The 26,480-nt window shown below is 42.9% G+C and overlaps 1 protein-coding gene across 2 annotated transcripts in view; it reads right to left on the bottom strand.

The window, feature by feature from the left end:
- Nucleotides 1–26,480, bottom strand: part of BCAR3 (BCAR3 adaptor protein, NSP family member) — a 177,140-nt gene that overhangs the window by 73,287 nt on the left and 77,373 nt on the right. The window contains exon 1 of one of the 2 annotated variants that reach the window (XM_036767867.1): nt 14,206–14,399. The exons of the other annotated variant lie outside the window; for it this stretch is intronic. Coding sequence (XP_036623762.1) covers nt 14,206–14,289 — 84 coding nt within the window. The 5' untranslated portion in view covers nt 14,290–14,399. Of the gene's footprint in view, nt 1–14,205; nt 14,400–26,480 lie in introns of those variants that run through there. 2 annotated transcript variants of the gene reach the window in all.

The raw sequence follows: 26,480 nt of genomic DNA, 5'->3' as shown, positions 1-26,480 counted from the left end.
CTTGGCAGGCACCAATCTCCTGTCCTGGGGGTACCAAGATAGCCCACAGAACTTTCCCAGGATCTTGGTCCCATAATGTCCTTCCCAGCCAGGCCCCTCCAACAAAAACAACTCCCTTGCCAGAAACCAAGCATGTTGGGGGAGGGAGTGCTGGCACACGCCCTCTGTCAGTGTGTCCGGCCCCTGAAGGCTGAAACCATATCCTTAGAGCTCCTAGCTGCCGAGGAAACACATTTAGATAGCCATGCACTGGAGAGATACTCCTTTTAAAATGGGCCTCTATAAAAAGCCTTCTTCATTTAGGATGACTAAGGGGACTGGTAGCCTCCTCTAAAAGAGAACTGTTGGTTGGAAGCAAAGAGTGGCAACAGGATTGAACCAGACTTTTCTCCTGCTCCCAGAATCTGAGAGTTTGGAAGGAGCCTCCCTGGCTATTGAGTCCACGTTGTATTTGAACACAAAAGCCCTCCATGGTATCCCTGAGAAATGGTTGCACAGACTCAGCTCGAAGACCTCCAGAGATGAAGAACCCAACAATACCTGAAGCACCCTCCTGTACATTTGGATGGTTCTCATAAGTTTCTTTCTTACCTAGAGCTGGAATCTGTTTCTCTATAGTCATTCATTCATCAGTGAATAAAAATAATCATTTTTCTAAGCACCTACTCTGTGGCAGGAGCGGCACATAGTGACAAAGGAAACATGCCCTGCCCTGCCCTCAAAGAGCTTACAGTTCTGCCATCTGGGGTCAAGAAACACTAGTCTAATGCTTCTTGCATGTAATAAGCCTGCAGATACTTGAATAGCTATTAGGTTACCTCCCCCCACCCCATAAGTCTTTTCTCCGTGTTAAACATCATCGGCCCCTTTAAATCCTCATAGGGCATGGGCTCACATTCACTGAGGTCACCCTTCCTAAAACATGATACTCAGAACTGACCACAATTCCCCAGACTTTGTTTAACTAGAACAGAGGAAAGAAAGGTTATTATCTCCCTCATTCTAGTCATTAATGCCTCTCTTAATGCAGTCTAAGGTTGTATTTGCTTTCTTGGCTGCCAAGTCACTCTAACAATTCATATTGATTGAGCTTACAATTCCCTAAACATACTCTTACTCCCTTCCCCATGCCCCAACCTTTTCTAAATCTTCCAGCTGGTCTCCCTGCTTCAAGTCTCTCCCCATTCCGGTCTGTCCTCCCCTAGGTGCCAAATGATGTGATCTTCCTAAAGTGCAGGTCTGACCATGGCACACCCCCCCTTACCAAATAAATTTCAGTGGCTCCCTATTATCTCCAGGGTCAAATATAAAACCCTTTGTTCAGATTTTAGAGTCTTTTACAACTTAGTCCCTTCCTACCTTTGCAATTTCCTAATACTTTACTCCCCTCCACAAATGGGTGGGCATACAGGGGCACTGGACTTAATGCTGTTCCCCACATTCATTCTATCCCTTGACTCTGCCTTTAGACTGGCTGGTCCTTCTCTCCTCCCCTCAGTCTCCTGGCTTCCTTCAAGAAACAATTTATGTTCCACCTTCTGCCAATGTCTTTTCCTGACAATCCTTTACCCACCACGGCTGGGGCCTTCTCTGTGAGATTACCTCTCATTACACTGTATATGTTGCCTATGTTCATAACTGTTGACATATTTTCTCCCCCATTAGAATGTGAGCTCCTTGAGGGATGGAACTGTGGTTTCGCCTCCTCCCCCCACATGCCTTTTTTTATGCCCAGAACTTAGTATAGTGCCTGGCACATAGTAGGCACTTAATACAGGCTTATTGACTGATTGGATGACTGATCTTTTCCACAAGAAGTGTTATCTACCTCCCTCCATCCTGTACTTTGAAAGTGATTTTAAAAAAAGTGCATGACTAAATTAATACTTATTAAATTTTATCTTATTGATTCAGCCTATTTATTATTCTAACCTCTTGAGCCCTTCTTTGAGATCCTGATTCTGTCATTCAACAGATTAGCTCTCCTTATTAAGTTATGTATTACAAATCTGACAAGCATTCAAGTCACTAAGTTAAAAAAAATGTTAAACAGTATGGGGTCATAAATCAGAGACCACCCGCCCACCCCAAGTAGCCATCTTGGAGTTAGGTCATTCAACCACTTCTTAATCGACCTAACCATGCTATAATGTTGCCCACATCTTTGTACTTTGTACATAGGTACATAGCACTTAGTCAGATGACTGGCTGCTCCTTGATCTACCAGTCAAGCTAAGCTGTTAAACAAAAGGGCAATAAGCTTAGTCTGGTGTGATGGGTTCTTGCAAAAGTCATACTGACTCTTAGTGGTCACTTTCTCTTTTTAAATGTTCAGAAACTATTCCTTTTGTTAGGTGTACACCCTGGCTTGCTCTCTCAGGGCCAGACCGGAACTTCAGAATGCCCAGTGGTGACTTACACTTTACACTTTAATAATACATTGCACTATTTTTGTAGGACTCAAAGTCTACACTGAGACATAAAGAATCCACTCTTCTCTTGATTTGGGATTCAGTTCCTGAGTGACTTCGTCTGTCTTTCCCAGCTTTGGCAGATAGCATACCTGCTCAGGCTGTAAAAGGTTCATTTAAGACATCATTAAGCAGGGACTTGTCACCACAGACAAAACTAACAAAACTACCATTTTGGAGGATAAGGCTAGTCTGCAGTTCTCCTCCAAGGCTGTGTGGCTGATTTAGAATCCTGTCTTTGTGAAGGCAACTAAAATCAGACCAGAAAGATCTGAAGAAAAGACTTCATCAGTGCCCCTACAGCAATCCCCTACCCACCCTTGTCTCCTTCTCCCTACCCCCCCCCCAAAAAAAAACCCTGTCACTGTAACTAGTCCCTTTTTTATGAGGGCTCTGGGGCACAGATCAAGTCACAGATATAAAGGACACTTTAGCCTGAACTGCAGTACTCAGGTTTATATTTACCATTGTGGTTTCACCGATGTGAGGTATTAATAGGCAGACTCTCTGAGACACATACAATGTCAATGGAAAATCTTTACTGAGAACTCTTCTGTGTCTCCTACCCAATACTGAGCTGAGCTTTGGCTGCCCCAAAATAAAGCTTTCCACATAAAAAACTGGTCATTGCTTGAGCATTTTTTGGTCATGCATAACCAATGACCACAAAAATATGGTCTTTCTACCCAAGTGCTCAATTTTCCTTGGACTTGATTGATCATTACAGAATCGAGAATATTCTCACTGAAATACTGGGTCCTAGTCTTAGAGCTAGAAAGGACTTCAGAGCTCATCGAAGGTCCTGCCTTCATTTTACAGAAGAAGAAACTGAGTCCCAGAGAGGATAAAGGTCTTGCCCAAGGTGACTTGCCACTTACATGGCAGTGCCTGGATTTGGACTGAGGTCTTCTGACTCTAACTACAGTACTTTTTCTGAGTGGTAACTCTTCTGTGACACATGTGACAACCACTGAAGCCAAGTTTATAGGATCATAGAATCACAGGACCCGAGACCCTGACTAAAAAGAATAGACTCTAAGATCATCTAATCTAATCTTCCTTGTTTACCGGCCCAGAGAGGGCAGAGAAAAATAAAGACAGAGAGAAGAAACAAAAAGAGAGGTCAAGGGAGGGGGAAAGGAGGGAAAAAGAGACAGAGAAAAAGATGCAGAGAAAGATAGGAAGAATAGAAAGAAAAATAGAGGAGAGAGGAAACAAAAAGAGAGGGCAAGGGAGAGGAAAAGGAGGGAGAAAGAGAAAGAGAGAAGGAAAGAGAGGGAAAAGGGTAGAAAAGAGAGAAAGAAGAAAAAGAGAGGGAGAGAAGGAAAGGAAAGAGAGAAAGAGGGAAAGTGATTTTCCCAAGGTTATACAGGTAACAGATTTTGTTGCTTAGTCGTTTCAGTCGTGTCCAAGTCTTTGTGACCCCATTTGGGGTTTTCTTGGCAGAAATACTGGAGTGGTTTGTCATTTCCTTCTCCAGATCATTTTTACAGATGAGAAAGTGCAGCAAACAGTTAAGTGACTTGGCCAAGATCACACAGATGCTAAGTATCTGAGGCTGGATTTGAACTCAGGTCTTCCTGACTCCAGGCTCAGCATTCTATCCACACCAGGATTTTAATCCAAGTTCTCTGATTTAAGAGGCAACAAACTTTCCCCTTTTCTGTTTATTTTGTTTTCTCACTCAGGCAAGTAACTAGCTAATTTGTGATTGGCAGTTAATCTGCCTCTTTCTTTCTAAGTTCCTGACCAGCTCTCTAACAGAATCACAGTTGGCCTTGCCAAAAGGCAGTGTGGTACAATAGAAAGAACTCTAGATTTGGAACCAGAGAACCTGAACTCAAATCCGAGCTTTGCTACTTTCCATAACCTGTGTGAACTTGTGTAACAGGCACTTAATCAATGCTTACTGAATTGAATTAACTTCTCTGGGCTCCATGTCTTCACCTGTAAAAATGAAGCTGAAGATGGTCTTTCAATTCTTTAATCCTACCAGGAAAATGATGCATTCACAGGAGGCTCCTGAGAGATTACGCTCAGCAGAATCCCCGGTGCTCACAAATGAAGAGGTGGTGGGGCATAAAGGATGGAGATCTGAACACAGAACCAAGAAGACCTGGATCCAAATCCTGCATCTGACACATACTAGCTGTGTGACCTTGATAAAGTCATTTCATCTCTTGGTGCTCTAGAAACTCTAAAAGCAACTGCTAGTATGCATTGGTAGCAGAAGTTTCCTCTCTGGTATTTCTCTGTGCCAATTACATCACCAGGTCCCCCATCCCTACCCCCACCCTCACACAAAAGCTTAGCAATAATTTGGTCAGACTGAATGAGTTTTGTCCATCAGACCTACATTAGGGTACCATGTACTAAATTGCTTCTCTGAGGCAATGCCAGAAAATGGGCCATCAGCCCATGGACCTTCACAATAACTAGCCAAAGATAAGTATTTCTACTTCACTGAAGGGAGAAATAAAGCCTGCTGAGATTAGGTGGTTCTCCTAGGCTATCAGGCAAGCCAATGGTAACACTAGAAACAAAACCCCCAATCTCTAAACACAGGAGACTCTTTAGCACTAAGTAACCTTCCCTTTCTTCAGGCAATGGGTTATAGGATTTTAAAAAGAAAGAAAAAGAAAAGAAATCTCACTCCTTTTTGTTACTAGCTGAACAGTAAAAAAGAGAGGGAGGGAGAGAAGGTGAGAAAGAGAAAGATGAAAAAGATAGGCAGTGTGTGATGGAGAGATATGGAGGGAAAGATAGAAAGGGAGAGAAAAACAGGAGAGGGAAGAAGAGAGAAAAAGAGAGAGGGGGGAGCAACAGAGGAAAGAGAGAAGAAAAAGTATGAGAAAGAAAAAAGATGCAGGGAAAGATAGAGGAAAAATAGAAAGAAAAACAAAGAGGGAGAGAGGAAACAAAAAGAGCAGTCAAGTGAGGGAAAAAGAAAGAGAGAAAAAGATGCGAAGAAAGACAGAAGAAGAACAGAAAGAAAAATAAAGAGGGAGAGAGGAAACAAAATGAGAAGGCAAGGGAGGAGAAAAGAAGGGAGAGAAACAGAGAAGGAAAAAAGGGTAGTGAAGAGAGAAGGAAGAAAAAGAGAGGGAGAGAAGGAAAGGAAAGAGAGAGAAAAAAGAAAGACAGCTAAAAGGAAGAAAGAGAGAGAAAAAAGAGAGGGTGAAAAAGAGAGGGAAGGGATGAGGAGGGGAGAACATGGAAACTTGTCATGTCCTCAGTGTGATGGAATCAGAGTATTTTCAGTCAGTTTATACGGTGCACTAAAACTTGTTTCATATTACATCCTGCTGAAGAACCTATAGTGAGTCTCTGTCTACAGAATGGAGACCCCACCCCACTCCTGAACAGGGGATACTTTTGATTTTCCCACAGTGTCTAAGGACGGGAAGGCAAGGTGACAGCCATGCACCCTTCCCTGCTGGCAATAAAAATAACTTGCATTTGTAGCGTACCGAGCTACCTGTCAGCAATCTTGTGAGGTTGGTAAAGCATTATTATCCAAATTTTACAAACAAAGAAACTGAGGCTCTGAGAGAAAAATGACTTGCCCAGGGTCATCCATCATCACAAAATAATGGAATCTCAGACTCTTGCAGTTGGAAGGATCCTCAAAGGTTATCTAATCCAACCCTTCTCTGAACAAGGATTCCTTCCTATGACACACCTGAAAAGTGGTGGCCTATCCCTTGCTTAAAGACCTGTGGTAATCGAGTTAGAATGTGCCAGGCCAAACTCTATTAATAATAATAGTAAAAATAATAATAGCATCTATCATTTATATAGTACCTACTATGTGCTGGGCACTGTGCTTAAGCACTTTACAAATATTATCCCATTACAATCTCCCCTGGTTGGGGAAGCCTGAGCCAAACTCCTCACCTTAACTTTCAAACCCAACCTTTCACCTTCAATCTAGCCAGACAGGTCTTCTCATGACTCTCCTGTGAGGTCATGATCATTGACAACTCAGTGTCTTTGATCGGATTTCTCCCACCTAATATGTTCTAACCCCGGTGCTCCTTCTCCTATCCAAACCTTACCCATCCTTCTAAGACCTAGTTCATGTCCCCCTTCCCTCCATGAAGGCCTCCCCAACTACCCAAGCCAACACAGGACATGAGATTAGGATGGGCGACTCTAATCGCTAAACTGATCTCTCTGGAACTTTGAACTGAATTTCTTTATTTCAAAAAACACTATGAGAAAGGACCTATTCTAGTATCCAGGAGTACAAAGACAGGTATGACACAGGCCCTGCTCTCTAGAAGCTTATCATCTAAAGGGGGAGGAGGAAAGGGTGAGTTGGTAAATAATTGATACAATACAAAATGAGATAACAGCAGAGATCTTCAGAGAAAGTGATTTGGGAAGAATGCCCGATAGGTGTGAAGTTGTAGTGGAAATACCCTGGGTGCTACAAGCAGAGACCTAGGATTCTATAAAATGGAGAGAAAAATACCTCCCCTGGTTATCTGCAGGGGTTGTGGTGATCAAATGAAATCATGTACATGTACAATTTTCTTTGAAAATTGTAAACTACTATAGAATAGAAGGCATTACTATTCCTACCCCTATTATTTTTTAAGGTCAGCTCCTTCAGAATAGAGTGTATGTCCTACTACTTCTTTTGCATCCAGACTCTACCTTGTAAGTAGCACAAAGCAAATAGATCCCATTAGCATCAGAAAGCATGAAGTCCCAATATGCTGGAGAACAATGAGATCCATGACCACTCAAGATCAGCCCAAGAATCTACATAGGAAAAACAAAGTGGATGAAGAATGTCTGTTGTCCAGGATGTGACATACAGCTGGATGGACAGTTCACAGAGTGAGTCCATCAGTGAACATTTATATTTGGGTCAAGTACTGCAGAGGAATAATGAATTGGACCCAGAACTGAACCCGAGGAAGGGAGGAGGCTGGATTTCATTTGGGAAACTACACAATGCTTTCAGTCATTCCAAGCTCCTCCACAAGACCAAAACCTATGGTTGTTTGTTTTAAAGCACCACTATTCTTCTTGTATTGCTGCAAATTATGGGACATCATGGTATCCAAAAAAACAAAGTTGTAACTGTCTGGAAGGGTGGCAGAGAGGCACACAGCGTATGCAAGGAGGAAACAGCGTATTACCAACAATGGTAATGTTGGTATACAAGTGCGAAGGAAAGAAACTAAGCATGTATTAAGTGCCTACTGTGTGCCAGGCACCGCACTCAGTACTTTACAAATATTATCTCATTTGATCCTCACAACAACTCTGGGAGGTAGGTGCTATTATTATCACCCCATTTTTACAGATAAACACACTGAGACACATGGAGGTTAAGTGACTTGCCCAGGGTCACATAGCTTAAATGTCTGAGGTCAGATTTGAACTACTCTCTTTCTGACTTCAGGCCCAGTACTCTATCCCCTGTACCACCTAGCTGCTTTGTGGCATTAAAGACATCATCCAGTTTTCTGCTCCACAGAATCAGAAAAGGAAGTAGGTTGGTCTTGTAATAAGAGTGAGGAATGTCAGATAGACAACCTCACTGCTACAATGATACCTTTATAATGTTAAGACCCAGAAGAAGGCATCTCAACCATGGAGCATGTTTTCTATTCCACTCAATTTGAATGCTTATTAAGCAGTTACTATATGTAAAATACTGTGACAGATTACAGGGTTACAAAGGAAAAAAGTCTCTCGCCTTTAATGAATTTCTATTCTTCTTTGAGGATACAGAATGAATTCAAGTAAATACAAGATTATTTGTAGGAGGATGAGAAGGGTATAATTACAGAGGCACTGTTGATGATCTCTGAAAGATTGTGAAGAATGGAAAATGTGCAATAGAAGTGGAGAAGGGCAAACATCCCAGTTTTCTAAAAAGAGAATCAGCAACCTGCAAGTCAGCAAGCTGAATTCGTGTTTCTGGCAAAATACTAGAAGGCACCATCAAAGGGATGAGGAGGAAATATCTGAGAAATGGACCCCATGTCCATGAAGAGCCAGCATGACCTCATCAAGGACAGGTCATGGTAAACTAACGGGATTTCCTAATCTGATGGGGTTAGAAGGCTGGCTGATTAGGGAAATGTAGATATAGATAATCCACCTTGATTTTAGACAAGGATTTAACAAAGTCTGTCATGCTATTCACATGGACAATAAGAGATCTGGGCTACATAATAGTATAGTTAGGTGGATTTGGGATGGACCCAAAAGATAATAATTGGTGGTTCAATAACAATTGGGGGGGTGTCTCTAGAGGATTGCTTCATGGATCTATGCTTTTAAAGAATTTTATCAATGACTTGGGTAAAAATGTAGATGGGTATGTTTATCAAATTTACAGATGACACAGGGTTGGGAAGGGTAACTAACTTGTTGGATAGGGGCAATATCCAAAGACAATAGACCAGGGATAGGGAACCTGTGCCCTCAAGGCCACATGTAGCCCTCTAGGTCCTCAAGTGTGGCTCTTTGACTGAATCCAAACTTTATAGAACAAATCCCCCTAAGAAAAGGATTTGTTCTGTAAAACTTAGACTCAGTCAAAAGGCTACATCCAAGGACCCAGAAGGCCATATGTGGCCTCAAGGCCTCAGGTTTCCTACCCCTGCACTAGACAGACTAGAATATTGGGATGAATCTAATAAAACAGAATTGAACAAGGGGAAGCATAAAGCCTTTGATCTGTATTCACAAAATCAATTCCATAAGTACAAGATTGAGAAGATATGGCTAGTCAATGACTCATCTTTAAAGAGTCCAGGAGTTTTTGAAGACTTCTACTTCAACAGGAACCAATAGCATAAAATGACAGCAAAAAAAAAAAGCTAGTAGGGTCAGTTCTACTTTAATGTTTGTTTCAAAAAACATGTGAATTTGTTCCAATGCAATTGATATATTAGGGAACAAAACTCAACATTTAAGTCTGCATATATGCAATTTCTTCCACAAAAAAAAGAGCGAGAACACAGAAACCTCTACCACTTCACAATAACTCACAAGACGTAACCCTCCCAATGCCCACTTCCACAAACCAACCTCAGGCCTTTTTCAAGATAAAGTGCCATATTTATTGTATATCTTCTAGTGCAATAGGAGATGGGCAGGGGAGGGCTACATGGCCTTTGACCACGACCCAGGGTTGCTGTCTGTCCTTTGGGCTGCCCAATTTCCACTAGACTTTGCCAGTTGCCCAAGTCACAGACATTGTCACTAGTTATTATAATATTTATATATTTCTTAACTTTATTTATTTTTGAGCATTGGGTCCCTAACCCCATTTTCCCCATATGGCCTGTGGTTTTTATCGTGTGATTCTGCATACCACAGTGCTTTGGGGGAAGGCACACGTGGCATCGCAGCAGAATCAGCTGTACAATATTAAGTGCCATTAAGAGAGTTACCACCATCCAGGATTGGAGAAGTGATAGCACTACAGTATTCAGTCCTGGTCAGACCACATTTGGAACACCTAAAACTAATTAGATGATCATTTCTGGACATTAATAGGGAAAGACATTAATAAGCTGGAAGTCCAAAGGAAGATGATCATGATGGTAAAAGGTCTCAAGATTATGCCATATGAAGATATATTGAAGGAACTGGAAGTGTTTACCCCAGAGAAGAGAGAAGAGATAATTTTGAGGTGAAATTTAGATTGGGAGCTCCTTTAGGAGAGGGACTATGTTTTTTTCTATTTGTATTTGTATACCCAGCAGTATGTGCACAGTGCCTGGTACATAAAAGGTACTTAACAAATGTTTAATAAATGTCAAGTATTTAAAGGGCTATAATGTGAAAGGGCCCTAAAGGACAAAACTAGTTACAATGGATGGAAAATTTAGGCTTGGTGTAGGGAAAAATCTTCCTAACAATGAGAGCTATTGAAAATTGGAATAGTCTTCAAGCTAAGATAGGATGACCATTTGACAAGTATGCTCTTGTGGGGATGCTTTCTCAAAGGTTAAACTAGATAACCTCTAAAATTCCCTTCCATGATTCTGTATCCACCTGGCAGGGGACAGGGGAATCAGGAAAGCTTATACGGAACAGGGACAAGAATGGAATAAGATGGCAGCACCGATGGGCTGTGTTCTGCACCACTGGAAAAAGCACTCACAGGGAACAGAGGAAAGGAGGAAATAAGCACTTAAATAGTACCTACTGTATACCAGCCACAGTGATGAGATCACAGCCCATTAAAACATTAAGCCTGAATGTCACACAATAATGCTACTAAATCTAAATTTAAAATGATCTTCTAAACTTCTATTTCCATTGGACCTGGATTTATAGGACCATTCTACTTGTATGACCTTAGCCAAGTCACTTAACCTCTCTATATCTTAGCTTCTTCTGTAAAACAAAAAGGCCTCTTAGATCCCTTCTAATTAGATATCTATCATCTCTTAGCTTCTTCTAATTAGATATCTATCATCTCTTAGCTTCTTCTGTAAAACAAAAAGGCCTCTTAGATCCCTTCTAATTAGATATCTATCATCTCTTAATCCTGTGACTCATATTAGTAAAACAACCCAGTAGTCTTTAGTGCCTATCAGAACTCCTTTAAGGATTTAAAGATTAGGACACTGAGCCACTGTAGCTGAGGTCCCCAACATTCCCTGGAACACTCCACATGAACTCTCCTTGTAAAGGCATCTGGGTGGCTCAATGGATAAAGGGTTGGATATAGAGTCAGGGAGACTTGAGTTCAAATGCACTTATTAGCTGTGTGATCCTGGGCAAATCACCTCACCTGTCTGCCTCAGTCTCTTCAACTGCAAAATGGGATAACAACAGCACCTAGTTCCCAGGGTTCTTGTGAGGATTAAATAAGACACATCCATAAAGCACTTAAGACAGTACCTGGCACATAACAGATTCTGTAATTGCTTGCTCCCCTCCTCCCACCCCCATTCCACCCACCCACTGCTCTTTCTCTTTCTTTGCTCCAAAGAACAATTTTTCTTCCACACCTGTTTGGGCCACATACTGGCAACCTGTCCACAGTCCCAATGCTCTCTTTTCTCTATTCTTATCATCCCACTTAATTCCCTTCTTGGGCCTATTTCCTTAAAGTTAGGCAATCCAATTGTTTACTGCCCCTGCTGATTACGGTAACCTAACCAAACTTGTTTCAAGACACATCAAGTGAAAGTTCATTTGAGTGCACCCAATATATACCAAAGTCTAGAATGTCTCTGCAAATAGCATCTTGTTTTCTGAAAGCAAGCAGCTATGATTGGTTTCTATGTATAAGGCTTTTTATATTTTTAGTTCTCTTCCCATACAACAAAAACTATTAATACTGTTCTACTTTCTCCAGAGACAGTATGGATTAGACCAAATGGGAAGTTACCATGACTACCTCAATGGTATTTTTGGTATGAGAAACGTTGTTAAGTCCAGCAATGTATGTGGTCAAGAATTGTGGCTTTATTTCCGCTTTGCTATCAGACAATCAATCCCAATTTAATTTCAAAGCTCAAATAGCAACGGAAACTAATTAGGAGCAGCAAGATCTGAAATCCCTAATTAAAGCGGAAGTCAATAAAGCCATAAGCGTTATCATTGGGACAACCACCAGCAGGATGGAGCTCCACACAAAACCAGAGGATTTCTTTCCCAGATAATTAGCTAAGCAAAAGTGGGGAGGGGAGAAAGAGAAAGCCATTTGGAGGATGCAAGGTGGAAAACTAAAGTCAGGAGAGGATTCTATTTCTGATTCTGACGCTACTTGCTCTCAAAACAAGTTGAGGAACTTCTCTCTACCAGGGAGCCTCGAAGGAAAAGGGTGAACAATTCTAAGGAGCACCCTCTGGCATGTGCGTGATATTTACCCTGGCACCTGAAATGCAGTGGGAGGGGGTTGGAGGCTCTCTGGGAGGACTGTCTATCTTGCTGAGCTAAATATGATCATAGATTTAGAGCCAGAAGAGAGTTTAGAGTTCATCTTGTCCAACTCGTCAATTTTTTAATAAGAGAAAACTGAGATCCAGGCCAGTTAAATGATTGCCCAGTCATATGGGTAATATATAGCGGAGATCTGAACTCAGGTCCTATACCACCAAGTCCAGTGCTTTTCCCCCCACGGTACCATACAGGAAAGTAGGGTTCATTGCAAATAGTCCAAGAAACCTCTTTGTACTCATGTGTGACTCCCATAAATGCAGGGGAGCAGGTCTACTGAGCCAAAAGCTCAACACTCTCCCCTCTCTGCCTTATGGGCCAAATGCTGAATTGCCGACTTTGTATTTACCAGAAGTGGATCTGCGCAAAACCTTCTATTAACAGTGAAATACCACAGCCAACTCCAGAAGTGTACATATCTCAAAGGACCAACTCGGGTATTTTTGACAGCTTTAAAATAATGTTAATGGTCTGACTTCATCTCACTCAAGCCAGAGGGATCTACATTTAGGCCAGAAACCACATGGCCACTGCACTGCCTGCAGGGGTAGCAAGGGGATAAAGGATTGCTTCTCCCTGATGGTTATATATACTTGTCTTATCTCAAAATTTCTTGATAAAGAGAAATTAGCTTTGAGAGTGAATTGAAAAGTAGAGTCAGGCTGTCAAGTCACAGCATGCACTCAGGCCCTCTCTTCAGCTAGTGAATATTCACTGTAGAAGATTCTTCCCCCTCTCTCCTTTAAAACATAATTGCCTCGTAAGAGTATTATAAAGAGGAAACAGAATGTAATAACCCTGAAATGGCTTTTTTGATGCAAATGGGGACTGAGAGAGATGGAGATACACACACACACACACACACACACACACACACACACACACACACACACAGACACACACACAGAGCAAGAGAGACAGAGGGAGGGAGGGAGAATGAGAGAGAGAGAGAGACAGAGAGACAGAAAGACACAGAGAGATCTTGATATAAAGATAGAGATAACTCCCTGGAGAACTTTCCAAATCCAACTTCCTGAGTTAAAATCAGGTCTGAAAAGTCATTACCAGAGAGACAAGTCCCAAGATAAAGGGAAGCTGGCATTCGCGTTCATTTTGTATGTATTTCAAAGTCAGGCAATTACAATGCAAACAGCATTCATTAGCATAGTTCTGTCTATCAGTGGAATCACTCAGATGAACCCATAATATTCTCAGCAAGGTTAAAAAAAAAGAGTGTACTGACATAGTCTTTTAGTACTGAATGTTTTGTGGGGGTGGGGGGAGAGGCCACCTGAATTCTTCCAATGTTGAGAAAAAGAATGTCAGCCACTAAGACAAGCTAATCTTAGTTCCTAATTTAAATGAATTAGCATTCACTGTGACATATACATCTTAAACACACACACACACACACACACACACACACACACACAAACAGAGGAACACAGGCAAGAAAACTGACCTAGCTATCTAATGTTCAGCATAAAAAAAAAAAGAAAGAAAAATAGCTTCATCTTGCCGCAGGCACTTTGGAATAAAGTTATATAGCCCAAGTAGTCAGGCAGCATCCTAAAAAAAATCTTATTGCTCAAACAGTGACAGAGCCATTTCCACATGAGTACCACTGGATAGCACTTCCAGCAGGAGTTTCACATTAGGTGCATATCAAGTTCCATCACTCCAAGAAAGAACACCTTGGTTTATACACCCAAGCTGACAGCTGTAAACTTCTTCTGTGTCCTTTAGAAGACTCCCATTGGTGATGGTAGCACTAAGGATGCCTCATCTCAGACCCTCTCCTTACCTTCACTCCAATGACAGACTTCCGGTGATAAAAGCAGCACAAGGCTGCGGAGAGTGTATGAAAAGCGTTGCATTCCTTAGGCATCTTCCAATTTTCTGGCCCAGAGACCACACACTTTCTTTAGGGTTCAAAGACAAGAGGCTTCGGAAGTTTTCTGGGAGCACCCTCCCGGCCAGCATCCCCTGCCTGCCCTGGCTGTTCCTGCTGCAGCTGCTGCGGCTGCCTCCTTGGGTTATGGGAGCTCTCTCCTTCTCCAGATCAGGGTGGGACTGTTCCCCCCCCCTTCACCCCAGCCAAAGCCTGTAACGATCAACTCTCTCAATCCTGACATGCTTGTGTCCAGCCTGCCATGGAGAGTGTGCCAAAAGCCCTCATGTGACCGGCCACTCTCCAATGAAATTCTAACCCCTCCAAGGAGAGGCTTTGCTCTTTGGCTGTCCCTTCAATTCAGAGACCCTGAGGACAAAACCCTTCAACCACAAGCCACAGGCAGCCTTCCCTTCACAATCCTGGACCTTCATCAAGTACTCTGCTCCTTTCCGCCTGTCACTCGAGCTGATCTCTCTTTGAATCAGAGAGGTTTTAGAGAACAAGGTAAATCACACCAATCGTTCAGCCTGACTATCCAACTGGGACTAGTTTGGAAGACAGTGCTGGTTTAAGGGCTACTGGGTCACCCAGTCTGGCCCCTTTCCTCAGGCTAACTAACGTCCTAGGTAACCTAGGTAGGGGGGAAAGGAGGAAAAGGAAACACCCTAATGACCACACTGACAAGGCTGTTTATTTTTAATTAGGATGCTCCTGGCAGCCAGTTGTAGGGAAAACACAAAACCCAGCTGATAACATTGGCACAGCCATTAGCTACTGGCAAAGCAACACAGCCTTTTGGTGTTTAATTAGCAGGTCTGTCAGCAAACACCCAGAGCCATGTACCGGTCCCACATGGCCCTGCAAGCTGTCGGGAGGCAGCCGTGACAAGGTTGTGTTACCGGCTTCTGACACGACTCAGAATGAGCAAATGGATTTCATCAAAGCCACAAGGTGCCCTTTTCTTGGTGTTCATTTTTTTTTAATGCTAGGTGGCATGGTGGATAGGGTCTGAAGTCAGGAAGACCCCTCTTCCTGAGTTCAAATCTGACCTCACTAGTTGTATGACCCTGGGCAAGTCATTTAACCCTTCAGTTTCCACATCTGTCAAATGAGCTGGATAAGGAAATGGCAAAGATCTTTGCCAAGAAAACCCCCAATGGGGTCATGAAGAGTCAGACATGACTGAAAAACGATGCAGCTGCAGCAGCAGCATTAGCAGCAGCAGCAACAGCCTTAGCAGCAAACAATAACATCGCCAAACCACCCAAAATGAAAATGAGGCCCTATCAATAGTAAGCAGGGAAGGAAGACTCCATCCAAGTCCTTCAGCTAAGAAGGATCCCATAGCAAGGCCCCAGTGAGGAGCTTCAGGGGGAGATAACCTGTTTTCTCTTTGGTTCCTGTTGCAACAGCCCTAAAAGTTTCTGGTTTTTTATTGAATCTAGCTTTCTGCCTGAAGCTATTCCTTCTTTTCAGTTCCAAATATTAACTTTCTGCTGTGTCCCAAAAAGGGAACGAATCCTGCTGCTCTCTCTAGCCAGGGACAGGCAGCAACTCGCCACGGAGCAGAAACTGAGCTGTATTCAGTTCAGAAAGGAGCAGGACCAGATGAGACACGAAGGAGGTATGAGAAGCATCCAAGAGGATTAGCATCAGCTCTTCCAAAGGCCTCTACTTGTGGCGGACTGAGCCGTCCGCCTGTGAAAATAGGCCGTTGTTTGCTCAACTGCCCAGTGCGTAGCTCCTGAGCTGAAAGGAGGGGGTGATGAGATAAATTTAGTACACAAGAGAAGCAGCCACTCAGCTGAGGAATATGGAGTTGGGATGGAGGCGGAGGGAAGGAGGTGGATGGGAGGGTGGAGAACAGGAAGTTTTCCTGAGAACAGCAATGGTGTAGGAATATAACAGCCAGGAACAGTTCTGGCCTCATATCTGCTTTCTTCTCCTTTATAGTCTCTGGACATGACTCCCCTTCCTGCATTCTGCAATTCATCCCAACTGGCCTTCTTGCTGGTCCTCACATACAACAGTCCGTCTCCACCTTTGCACTGGCCATCCTCCATGCCTGGAATGCACTTGCTCCTGACTTCTGAAGCCCTTAAGCTGCAGCTCAGACGTCATCTGCAAGAAGCCTTTCTGGATTTCCCCAATGGCTAGGGCCATTTCCCCCAAATTACCTTGTAGTTAACAAATTTGTGTATGGATGTAGGTATAAGTTTATTAACTTTATATTGATGCTGTATATATTTACATATGTAATTTTTTTATCTCTCCCATTAGACTCATTCCTCCATTCTCATCACATACCTTCCCTTTCTATCCATTCTAGAGGTGGCGCAGTGGATAATAGAGCACTGAACTTCGAGTCAAGAAGACTTGAGTTCAAATCCAGGCTCAAATACTTACTATCTGCATGACCTTGGGTATGTCACTTCACTTCTGTTTGCTTCAGTTTCCTCATCTGAAAAAATGGGGGTAATAAGAACACCTACCTTCCAGAGTTGTTGTGAGGATGAAATGAAATAATATTTGTAGAATGTTTTATAATCCTTAAAGGTTCTATCACTACAAGCTATTTTTATATTCAGGGCACCTAGGTGGTGCAGTGGATGGTGGGGCAGCCCTGGAGTCAGGAAGACCTGAGTTCAAATTTGGCCTGACATGTACCAGCTGTATGACCCTGGGCAAGTCACTTAACCCCGCCTGCCTCAGTTTCCTCATCTGTAAAATGAGCTGGCGAAGGAAATGACAAAGCACTTTAGCATCTTCACCAAGAAAACCCCAAACAAGGTCATGAAGAGTCAGGCTCGACTGAAAATGACCAACAACATTAACCTTCATCTCTGTTCCTTGTGGAGTTAAAGCTTCTGAGGCACCTGTTTTAGATTCCCTCTTCTAGATAAGTTTCCATGTTATTGCCTTGTAGATCTTGTTCCATAACCCCTTTTTTCTGTTGTGCCTCCCTTTTTATTCCTGTAGGTGATAGAGAAGAGATTGCCCTATGGTAGGAATTTTCTTAAATGTCTCCAATTGTGCAGGTCATTATTCACCTTTGCCCTCCCCCATGGTCATTTATTTTTAGTCCCCATCTGCCATGAAATCTCCTCTCTGGGTCCATGTCCTCTTGATTTTCTGGGGGTCTGTTGCCCCAGAAGTTCTGATTCCCCTTCACCTGAAGCAGGATGGAGGGGACTCTCTAAGTAACAAAAACCTGGTGATTTTACCCGTTGTAAAGCCCCCATCTCCCTTTATGGAATATCTCTTTTCTCCCATGGGAACATCCCATCACCACTGAAACAAAGATTTCCTCCTTTTCTTTCCTTCTGTTTCAACCCCTCCCAGCCTCTCCTTGCTCATTCTCCTTGCAGGATCTCTTCTTTCTGAGACTACAGGAGCTATTTTTCCCCTCACTGTTAACCTTCAGTGTGATTAGGGTACTTCACATATTGCCCTCTATCTTCTTCCTCTTCTCCCCTTTGTATTTTCTCATTTTGTAATCTGGTTCCACCTGTAGGCAGGGTGTTGTGAGGCTTAGTCTTATTTCTCCACGATCACTTCCAGCTGACTTCTGCTTTTACTTGTCTCCTTGTGTACTCACAGGGAAAAAAAAATCTCTAAATGGTCTGTCACTATTTTGTTGTCCCTTCCTTGGTTGGCGTATCTGTTTACCTTCTTATATTTCTATTGTCTGGGCCACTCGAAAAGCAAGTAATTTGTTCAGGTCTGGTTTTCTTTCTAGGAATGCTTTAGGGTGCCTTTTTTTGTTACTGAACATGCATCTTTTTCCCCCATAAATGATTAGGTTCAGATTTGCAGAGTAGGTCACCTTGGGTTGTCTCTTGAGCCCTTTCAGTCTTCGGAGAACATTATTACATTTCCTCTTGTGGTTTCTTGTAGGTTCAGAATAGTCTTGTGTTATTTGAATTTCCTTTCCCTTATATTTGAAGGACTTTCTCTTGTTCACTGGTTGTCATTGGATTTGTTCAATTTAACCTCTATGTGTTTGGGAGTTTGTAGCATGGAGTTTTATCCTGGAGGCAGCCTGTGGATTCAATTAGCAATGTGAATGTGAATGTGAATGTGAATGTGAATGTGAGAGTGTGTGTGTGTGTGTGTGTGTGTGTGTGTCTGTGTGTGTGTGCATGTGTGTGTGTGTGTGTGTGTCTGTGTGTGTGTGCATGTGTGTGTGTGTGTGTGTGTGCAGAAGTTCTGGGAAGTTTTCTTGTGTTATTCCTTGCATTAGGGTGTTCAGGTATTTTGACTTGTAGTGTTTTTCTGAAAAACTTATAAAAATCCTTAAGTTGTCTCTATATATCCTGTCTTTAGATGATTATGTTTTCCTTATATGGAGATCATGTTTTCTTTCAACATTACTGCTCTTTTCTCTTCCAGATTGTCTTTCACTTCCACGCATTTGCATTTCCAATCAATTATTCTCTGTTTTGTTTCTTCGGTGAGATTTGCCACAGTGGATTCAAATTTTTCTTATTCTGCCAATTATTTCTGCTGTGCATGCCATAAATTCTGCTTTCACAATTCTTCTTTTTCTTTTCAACCATTCAGGGACATGCTCTCTTGGAATCCACAGGGTCTTCTTCCTCGTCAGGTGTTGATTAATCTTCCTTTATCTTACAATATTTATTCATAGACATCTGGATACCTTTAGCTGATCTGGAGGCCATATTCCCTTCTGTTGTTAATATTTTCTCCATTAGTCTATGTGTTTATGCTTAAGCTCTTTAACTGAGTTTTCTACCTCCAGGATCTTTGGTAATTTCAGTCTTTCCCCCTTATATGTCTCTATTGTTCACTTTCTGGCTGATTCCCCTTTCTCTGGGGGCAGGAAATCAAAGCCATCTATGCTGGACAATTCACATTTCACTGGCTTCACTCTATTTCCCAAATGACTGCTTAGGGGGGAGAACTATGGCTCCAGCTAGATACTTGAGGGACCCTTTCCCTCAAGCTCAATGAAGTGTCACACACACAAGCTGCTCCCGTTCCTCTATTCCTCCATTTTCTATCTGATGACTGTTGCAGGACAGGGTACTGCCTGGCTGCTGTCCAAGCTCCAGCAAGGTTCTGCCTTTTAGTTTTCTGCTGTACCGGAAGGAGGGTGGAGTAGAGTTCAGTTACAAGCTCAAGAACAGGTATGTATACTCCTGCCAGATTATCGTGGGTCATGGGGGAGGGGTACTGTGGATTAGCTTTCTCTGTTTTTAATTCATCAGGTTTTTTACCTCTTCAGCATTCCTGGTGTCTTAGCCTGGTAGAGACAGCTGAAATTGCTTTTATCTCTTGTACATAATTCCTATCTGGGAGAGATTTGAGAGGATGAAAATGTACAGTTCTCCATCTTGTTGTTTATGTGATCTGGAAGTCTCTTCCAGCATTAGAATCGAAGTTTGATGTTATTAGAGATTGCTTCATTCTTTATTCTTGCTTCCCTAGTGCACGACACAGTGCTTGGCACATAATATCCACTTAAATACCTGCTGATTAATTTTAAATGGCTCCTAGAGCTGTAACTATTAGTTCCGGCTCCTGGCACAATCACTACAAGATAGGATCACAGATTTAGAGCTGGAAGGGGCCTTAGGGCCATCGAGTCCAACCCCCTCCTTCTTCAGATGAGGAAACTGATTTCTACATTTGAGAAACTTGCCCAAAGTTACACAGAGAGTAAATATTGGGGGACCTGAACCTGGGCCCTTCAACTCCAAATCCAGTACACTTTTACTCTATTATACTGCTAAAATGAATACCCCAGTCAGAAAATCATTGAGGATACCTATGAGGAGAGCTCTCAACACTCAGGACACAAGGTCCCATAAATTAGAGACAGAGACCCTTATCTGTAGAATGAGCTGGAGAAGGAAATGGCAAACCCCTCTAGTATCTTTGTCAAGAAAACCCCAAATGGGGTCATAAAGAGTCAGACACAACTGAAACGACTAAATAACAACAAAAGGGAAATTATTAAGGAAAGAGATTATCACAATAGTAGGTGGTGTAAAGCAATGGATGATAAATGGCTGACCAGCCTGGGTGCTGCTCTGGTAGCCCCAATTACAAAAAGACCTGAAGGAAGGCTTTTGGCACAATGGGCAGGTCCTCCATGAGAGGACATGGCTAAGGACATCACCTACAGGATGACAAGGGGCGAATGGGCTCCAATGAAGTCATAAACCTTCTACAGCTTCAAAAGCTTCAGTAAGGCACTGACAATGCGTCGCTCATCGGTAGTGTGCGGTGTTGGTAGTGATCACGGTAATATGTAGCAGCACGTATATAAGCATCTACTATAGGCACTACACTAAGGCACTCTACAAATATTATCTCATTTGATCCTTACAACAACCCTTGGGAGGAGGGTACTATTATAATCCCAATTTTACAAATTAGGAAACTGAGGCAAATAGATAAAGTGACTTGCCCAAAGACATAAAGGTTGTACATATCTGAGGCTAGATTTGAATTTATTGTTGTTCATCCTTTGGTTCTAAAGAGGACCAGTGATATCACGATTGATGTCTTGACCAGCACATGAACTAGATTTAAGTGAGGCAGAGCTGGGCAAAGTTGTCAGTCTCACTCTCTCTTCCAGAGTCATCAAAATCCAGTGGCAAGACAAAAATCAAGATGACTGGCAATGGCATCAGGTCTTCCTGATGCCAGGCCTCATGTTCTATCCACTGCATTACCTAGCTGCCCCAAGTATGACAGGAGAATGATAGGGTTGGTCCAGAACAGGGGTGGGGAACATGCAGCCTCGAGGCCACACATGGCCTTCTAGGTCTTTGGGTGCGGCCTTTTGACGGAGTCCAAGTTTTACAGAACAAATCTTTTTATTAAGGGGATTTGTTCTGTGAAGTTTGGATTCAGCCAAGGGGCCTTGGCTTGAGGACCTAGCGGGCTGCGTGTGGCCTCGAGGCTGCAGGGTCTAGAAGACTGCTGGAGTTCAATCCAACCCTCCTACAATTCCTCAATGAGGGCAGATACATGAAGTGTCCCTACAATGATTGTTATAAAGTCATGAGGTTCACACAGGCTCAGGTTCTGGATCTAGATAGCTAGATAGAACGCTGGACCTCTAGTTAGAAAATCCCAAGTTCAAATCTGTCCTTAAGCACTTATTAACGACGTGACCATGGATAAGTCACTTAACTTGTGTCTACATTCAGTTTTCCCATCTTCAAAATGGGGATAGCAATAGCATCTACCTCCCAGCATTGCAAAAGACCAAAATGAGTTAATTTATAAAATGCTTTACAAACCTTAAAACACTATATAAAATGATAGATGTTATTATTGTTAGCTTCTCCTTAGGTAATAGAATCATACATGTAGAGCTGGAAAGTACCTCAGAGGCCACTAGTCCAACCTCCTCATTTTACAGAGAGGGAAACTGAGGGCCAGGGAAGTTAGTGTCTTGGCCAAGGTCAGACGGGTAGCAAGTATCAAGATGGCACTTGCACCTAGGCCCTCTGACTCCATACCCAATGCTCCTTCCATCGTGCCACAGTCAACGCAAGTTCCCATACACTTGGCCAGGCTTTTTGAAACACCCCCTCCCCCACTGCTTTCTATGCCAGAGTTTGAATTTCCTCAAGTAACAGCTACCCCCAAAAGTCATTTAGAAAGATGCCCTTTGGAAGTCCAATCTTAGTGACAGCCCACATTTCTAGAGGTCCTTACAACAGCTCTGCAATGTCAGGAAAAATCATTTCCCCACTTTATTAAGAAATAATTATAGTGTTTACTCCCTGCCAGGCACTATACTAAGCAAGAGGAGTAGCAATACCAAAGTGAAACAGTCCACCTGCCCTCAAGAAGCTTACATTCTAATAAGAAGAAACAACGCATATAGGGGAGTCTTAGTCTGAGGAGTCACAAGAATGGTGAGTCGATCCATAAATCTGTGTACCATTTCCACAAGCAAGCATGGTATTGATTTGACTGAGACGGAAATCCTGAAGCTCAGAGCTATTAAATGAGTTTCCCAGAGTAACATAGCTAGTGAAGATCTGAGCCCAGATACTATGACCAGAGCTTTCCACTAACATGTGCAGCCTGTCCAAAAAGTAACCTTAGAAATCAACTAAACAATAAAAAAAAATGGATCCTTGACTATGGATGGATCATGAAAGATATCACGAATTATAAAATATGGTCCTAGGATGTAAAACTAGAGCTAGAAAGGACCCTAGAGTCCTTTTAATGCAACCCCAACCCTACCTGGTACAGGTTAAGATGAGGCCCAAGGTCACGCAGGTCATACAATGGCAGAGCCAGGATTTAAATTCAAATCCCTTAACTTGAATGTTCTTTCCATTGTAAAGCTAATTTATACCTAGTTGGAGAGACAGGACAAAGGTGCTTAGAAAGAAGACATAATATGAAGCAGTATATTTGATAGATAACATATAAAAGGAAAAGTCAATAAACTGTGGGTTGGTGTCATCAGGGGAGCCTTCACAAAGAGCTAAGCCTTGATGGATGGGTAGGATTCCAAACGTATTTGCCCCAACCATTCTTTCTCCTGTTATGTGGAAACCCCTTCCTGCACAAAACCAGCAAGACCCATACTCCTAGACTGCCTAGACATTGGCCACACAAGCAGAAATACAGCATCTTTGTCAGCTTCCTATGGCCCTTATCCTTTCTTTATACTTGCCAATGGCCCAAAGATAATATGGGAAGACTGATGAGAGTTGGGGGTATTGGACACCCAAACATCCTTGACTGGGTAGCTCATTATCGACCTCGATTAGGAAGCCAGTGAAATAGATGGTTAGCTAAACGCTTCTGCTATGAAAACCACTCCCCTTCTGCAATATTTTGCTGGTACCCCTCTTCAAGGAGGTGAATGAATCCTAAAATGCCTGAACATAAAAACAAAAATACCCTACCCAAGAAAATGACATAGAATTGGTCTCTGCTCCCCTAGCATGCACTTCCCTTTAGAGGCACACAAAAGATAAACCAGGTCACCGCTGAGACAAATGAAGCTTTCTTCCCTTTTTCTCCAGGAAATGTCTCTCGCAAGTGGAATGCGTTCCATCGGGATTAAAGGGAAAAGCTGATCCTGTTAGGTAACCATTTTCTAAGTACATTCCTTCTGAGTCCTGGGCAGAAAGCAATTCCTAAAGCAGCACTCAGCCCTTTTAATCAATTTTGTCCAGAAATGGCTCAGAGACTGGAATAATTTATTATCATTGCCACTAAAGATAATAATTTCATGAAGGTATAAGATGCCCTCTATTGAGCCTGTCCCTTTTCCTAAAAGCATTTTGCCCATCCTAATCAATTCTCCACACTCATACCCATCGTAATCACTGGAGAAACTGAGGGACAGAGCTGGATGCCTGGCCCAGGGTCCCACGGGGTTCAAAACAGAAATGGGGATTCCCAGGTTTCATTTCGAGAACAAAGCCCCTGATCTTGCTTGAGGTGTGCTCATGATATGGGTTGATATGTGAATTTTTAAGGCTTTTTTTTTTTAAGCCCTGACACATTCCACAGCTAAAGGAATTCTTACTACCTGTCCACAACTAGGTCACATCGGTCAATGCATTCTTCTGGTCCTGAATAAAAGGGTTTATAAATACTGAACCCCAACTGTGTAATTGGAGGGTGATTTCTCTGCACTACACAATCCTGGGACAGAAATCAATGAAAAAGCCAGAGACAAGCAAAAATAGAAGGAAGAAAGGTATCTTTTTGCTACTCTCTAGTGACCCCCTCTGGCTATCTCACCTGATCTTGGCTACTAGCCCAGCAGAATATAGCTGGAGAGAGACAAAGAGGACACATGGCAGGGAGGAACCCCCAAAAGCTACTCCTGATGCATCTGAGCAAACAAGTGCTTCCTGAAGGTGCCTGAAGGAAAGGGTTAAAGGAGAACCAAAGAAGGTTCATGGTACAGCTATTGTCTTCCATATCAGCTTTTCGTGGTCAGCCCTAATACCAACCTATCCTACTTAGTAACCATGGAAACTGGAATACTGCCTGCCAGCCACATTCAACAGAGATTCAGTTCCCAGGAGGGCAAGCTTTCCCCTCTCCGCAGCAAGCAGCTTGACAGATGAGTGACAAGGTGGGAAGGGGGTGGTTCACTTGGGTTCTGGCGGGTATTGAAGGGGTAGTCCCTTTCCTGAAGGTAATCTTACCCCACCCTGGGAGAAAGGAAATGTAGACATTTTACATAAGAGAAGGGATGGGTTTTTACCTACAAAGAGATGGTGAAAGAAAGAGAGGAAAGGAGAAAGACAGAGGGAGGGGGAAGGAAGGAGGGAGACAGAGAGAGGGATAGAGGAAAGAAAAGATCTATAGAGGGAGAGAGAAGGAGGGAAAGGGGAGAGGGAGGGGGAGAGGAAGAAGAAGAGGGGAGTAGAGGGGGGGGAAAGAGGAGAGGGAGAAGATGAAGAGGGGAAGGGAGAGGGGGAAGAAGGGAAGGGACAGGGGGAAGAGCGGGGGAGAGGGAGAGGGAGGGGGAGAGAGAGGAAGAGAGAGAGAGAGAGAGAAGAAAATGGGCGAGGAGGGAGGAAAGAGCCCTTTTTCAGACACATGCTTGTCGACTGCCTCATTTCAGTTAGAGAAATCATCAGAAAAATATGAGGCTTAAGGCTACATTTCTTAAACTTATTAAGATGTTTGGAGCCATCAAACATCAAGGAAGACAATGAAACGTCTGTCCACTGTGGCAAGCAGAGGAATGACGAGAAGTTGGCCTGTGGTGCAAAGTTCAAATCGTTTCTGCTGGCAGTGACCAGGCTAGGCAGGGACAGCACCTGTCCAGCAGAGGTGAGCTCACAGTGGATGAGCACCCAAAACAGTGAATGAAACATTCAGACCAACTTTACAGAACAGCCTCTGAGATGCTCCATTCCCTTGAAAAAAGCCATCAGCCCCCTTTTCACCCCTCCTGCAAACCAGTAGGGTGGCCATCAGTAAATGAAGACAGCTTTATTGAAATAATGAGCAAGGCAGAGCCATCCAAAGTCTAATTCTCTCTGAGGTGTTAGAGAAGCAGAAGGAAGATGAACGTGACATCTGCATTTACCCAGGCATGAAAACAAGCCGAATACTGAGGCAAGAGCATCGATTCCCTGAGGATGCTGAAGTCTGGAGTGGACAGAAGGAAGTCAACTCATCTACCAGGCAGCATCCACAAAGACAGTAGCTACATGGAAATGGCGAGAATCAAATGGAGAAGGATCCATTCCAGTGGTTCCCTACTTTGTCTAGGATTGAATACAAAGGTCCTACATTTGGCAGTTAAGCTCCTTACAGCCTGGACTCTTCACACCTTTCCAGTCTTCCACTAAAAAAAAAAAAAGTAGGGGCTTTCTACCATTTTACACTGGATTTCTTTCAGTTCCCTATGCACACAACACTCTATTTCCCTTGGCTATACCTTCATCTCTGAAAGGCTCTCCCTTCTCCCTGCAACCTGGACAAATGGCTTCCCCTTCCCAGTTCCCACAAATGCTCAAGCATTCATCTTTAAGGTTACCTTCCATCTACTTTGTATGTATCTCATCTAAGCCTATTTATTTACATGTTGTCTCCTCCGTTACAATGCAGACTCCTTGAGGGCAGGCACTGTTTTTGTCTTTCTTCATAGCTCCGGCCTTTGTCATAGCATCTGGCACATAGGAATAAAAATGCCTGTTGGACAATAAGGGTCTCGAATGTTCTGTATAAAGAACAGAGAACTTGCAAACACTCTTGCTTCTTCACTCCAACTCCAAACTCTTGCTCTTTGACTTATGACCCTGAACCCTGCTTCACAAGAACCCTCTAGCATGCACACTTTTTCCCACCTTATTCCATATCCCTCCCCTTTGTGCCCATCATCCTCCTGCTAAACTTGACTATTAGTTGTGCTATCCAGCTCCAGATTTTGCATCTCCCTCCTCCACGAATTCCATTTTCCCCCATGCCTTATCTCTACCTCCAGGAATCTTTAGAGACTGTAGATTTAGATCTGGAAGGAGTCTTAGGAATGAACCAGATCAACCAATAGAGTTAGGTGATCTGATCAAGGTCACAAAAGTAGTGCCTCTGATTCCAGATTTGGTACTTTTTCCACTGTACCACCAAAAGTCATCATGCATTTATTAAGTGCTTACTATGTACCAGGCATTTTGCTAAGGACTGGGGATACAAAGAAAGGCCAA

The sequence above is a fragment of the Trichosurus vulpecula genome, chromosome 7 (genome assembly GCF_011100635.1).
Source record: "Trichosurus vulpecula isolate mTriVul1 chromosome 7, mTriVul1.pri, whole genome shotgun sequence".
In the NCBI taxonomy this organism is placed as follows: domain Eukaryota; kingdom Metazoa; phylum Chordata; class Mammalia; order Diprotodontia; family Phalangeridae; genus Trichosurus; species Trichosurus vulpecula.
The sequence above is the reverse complement of the archived record's forward strand: the minus strand, read 5'-3'. Positions and strand labels throughout refer to the sequence as shown.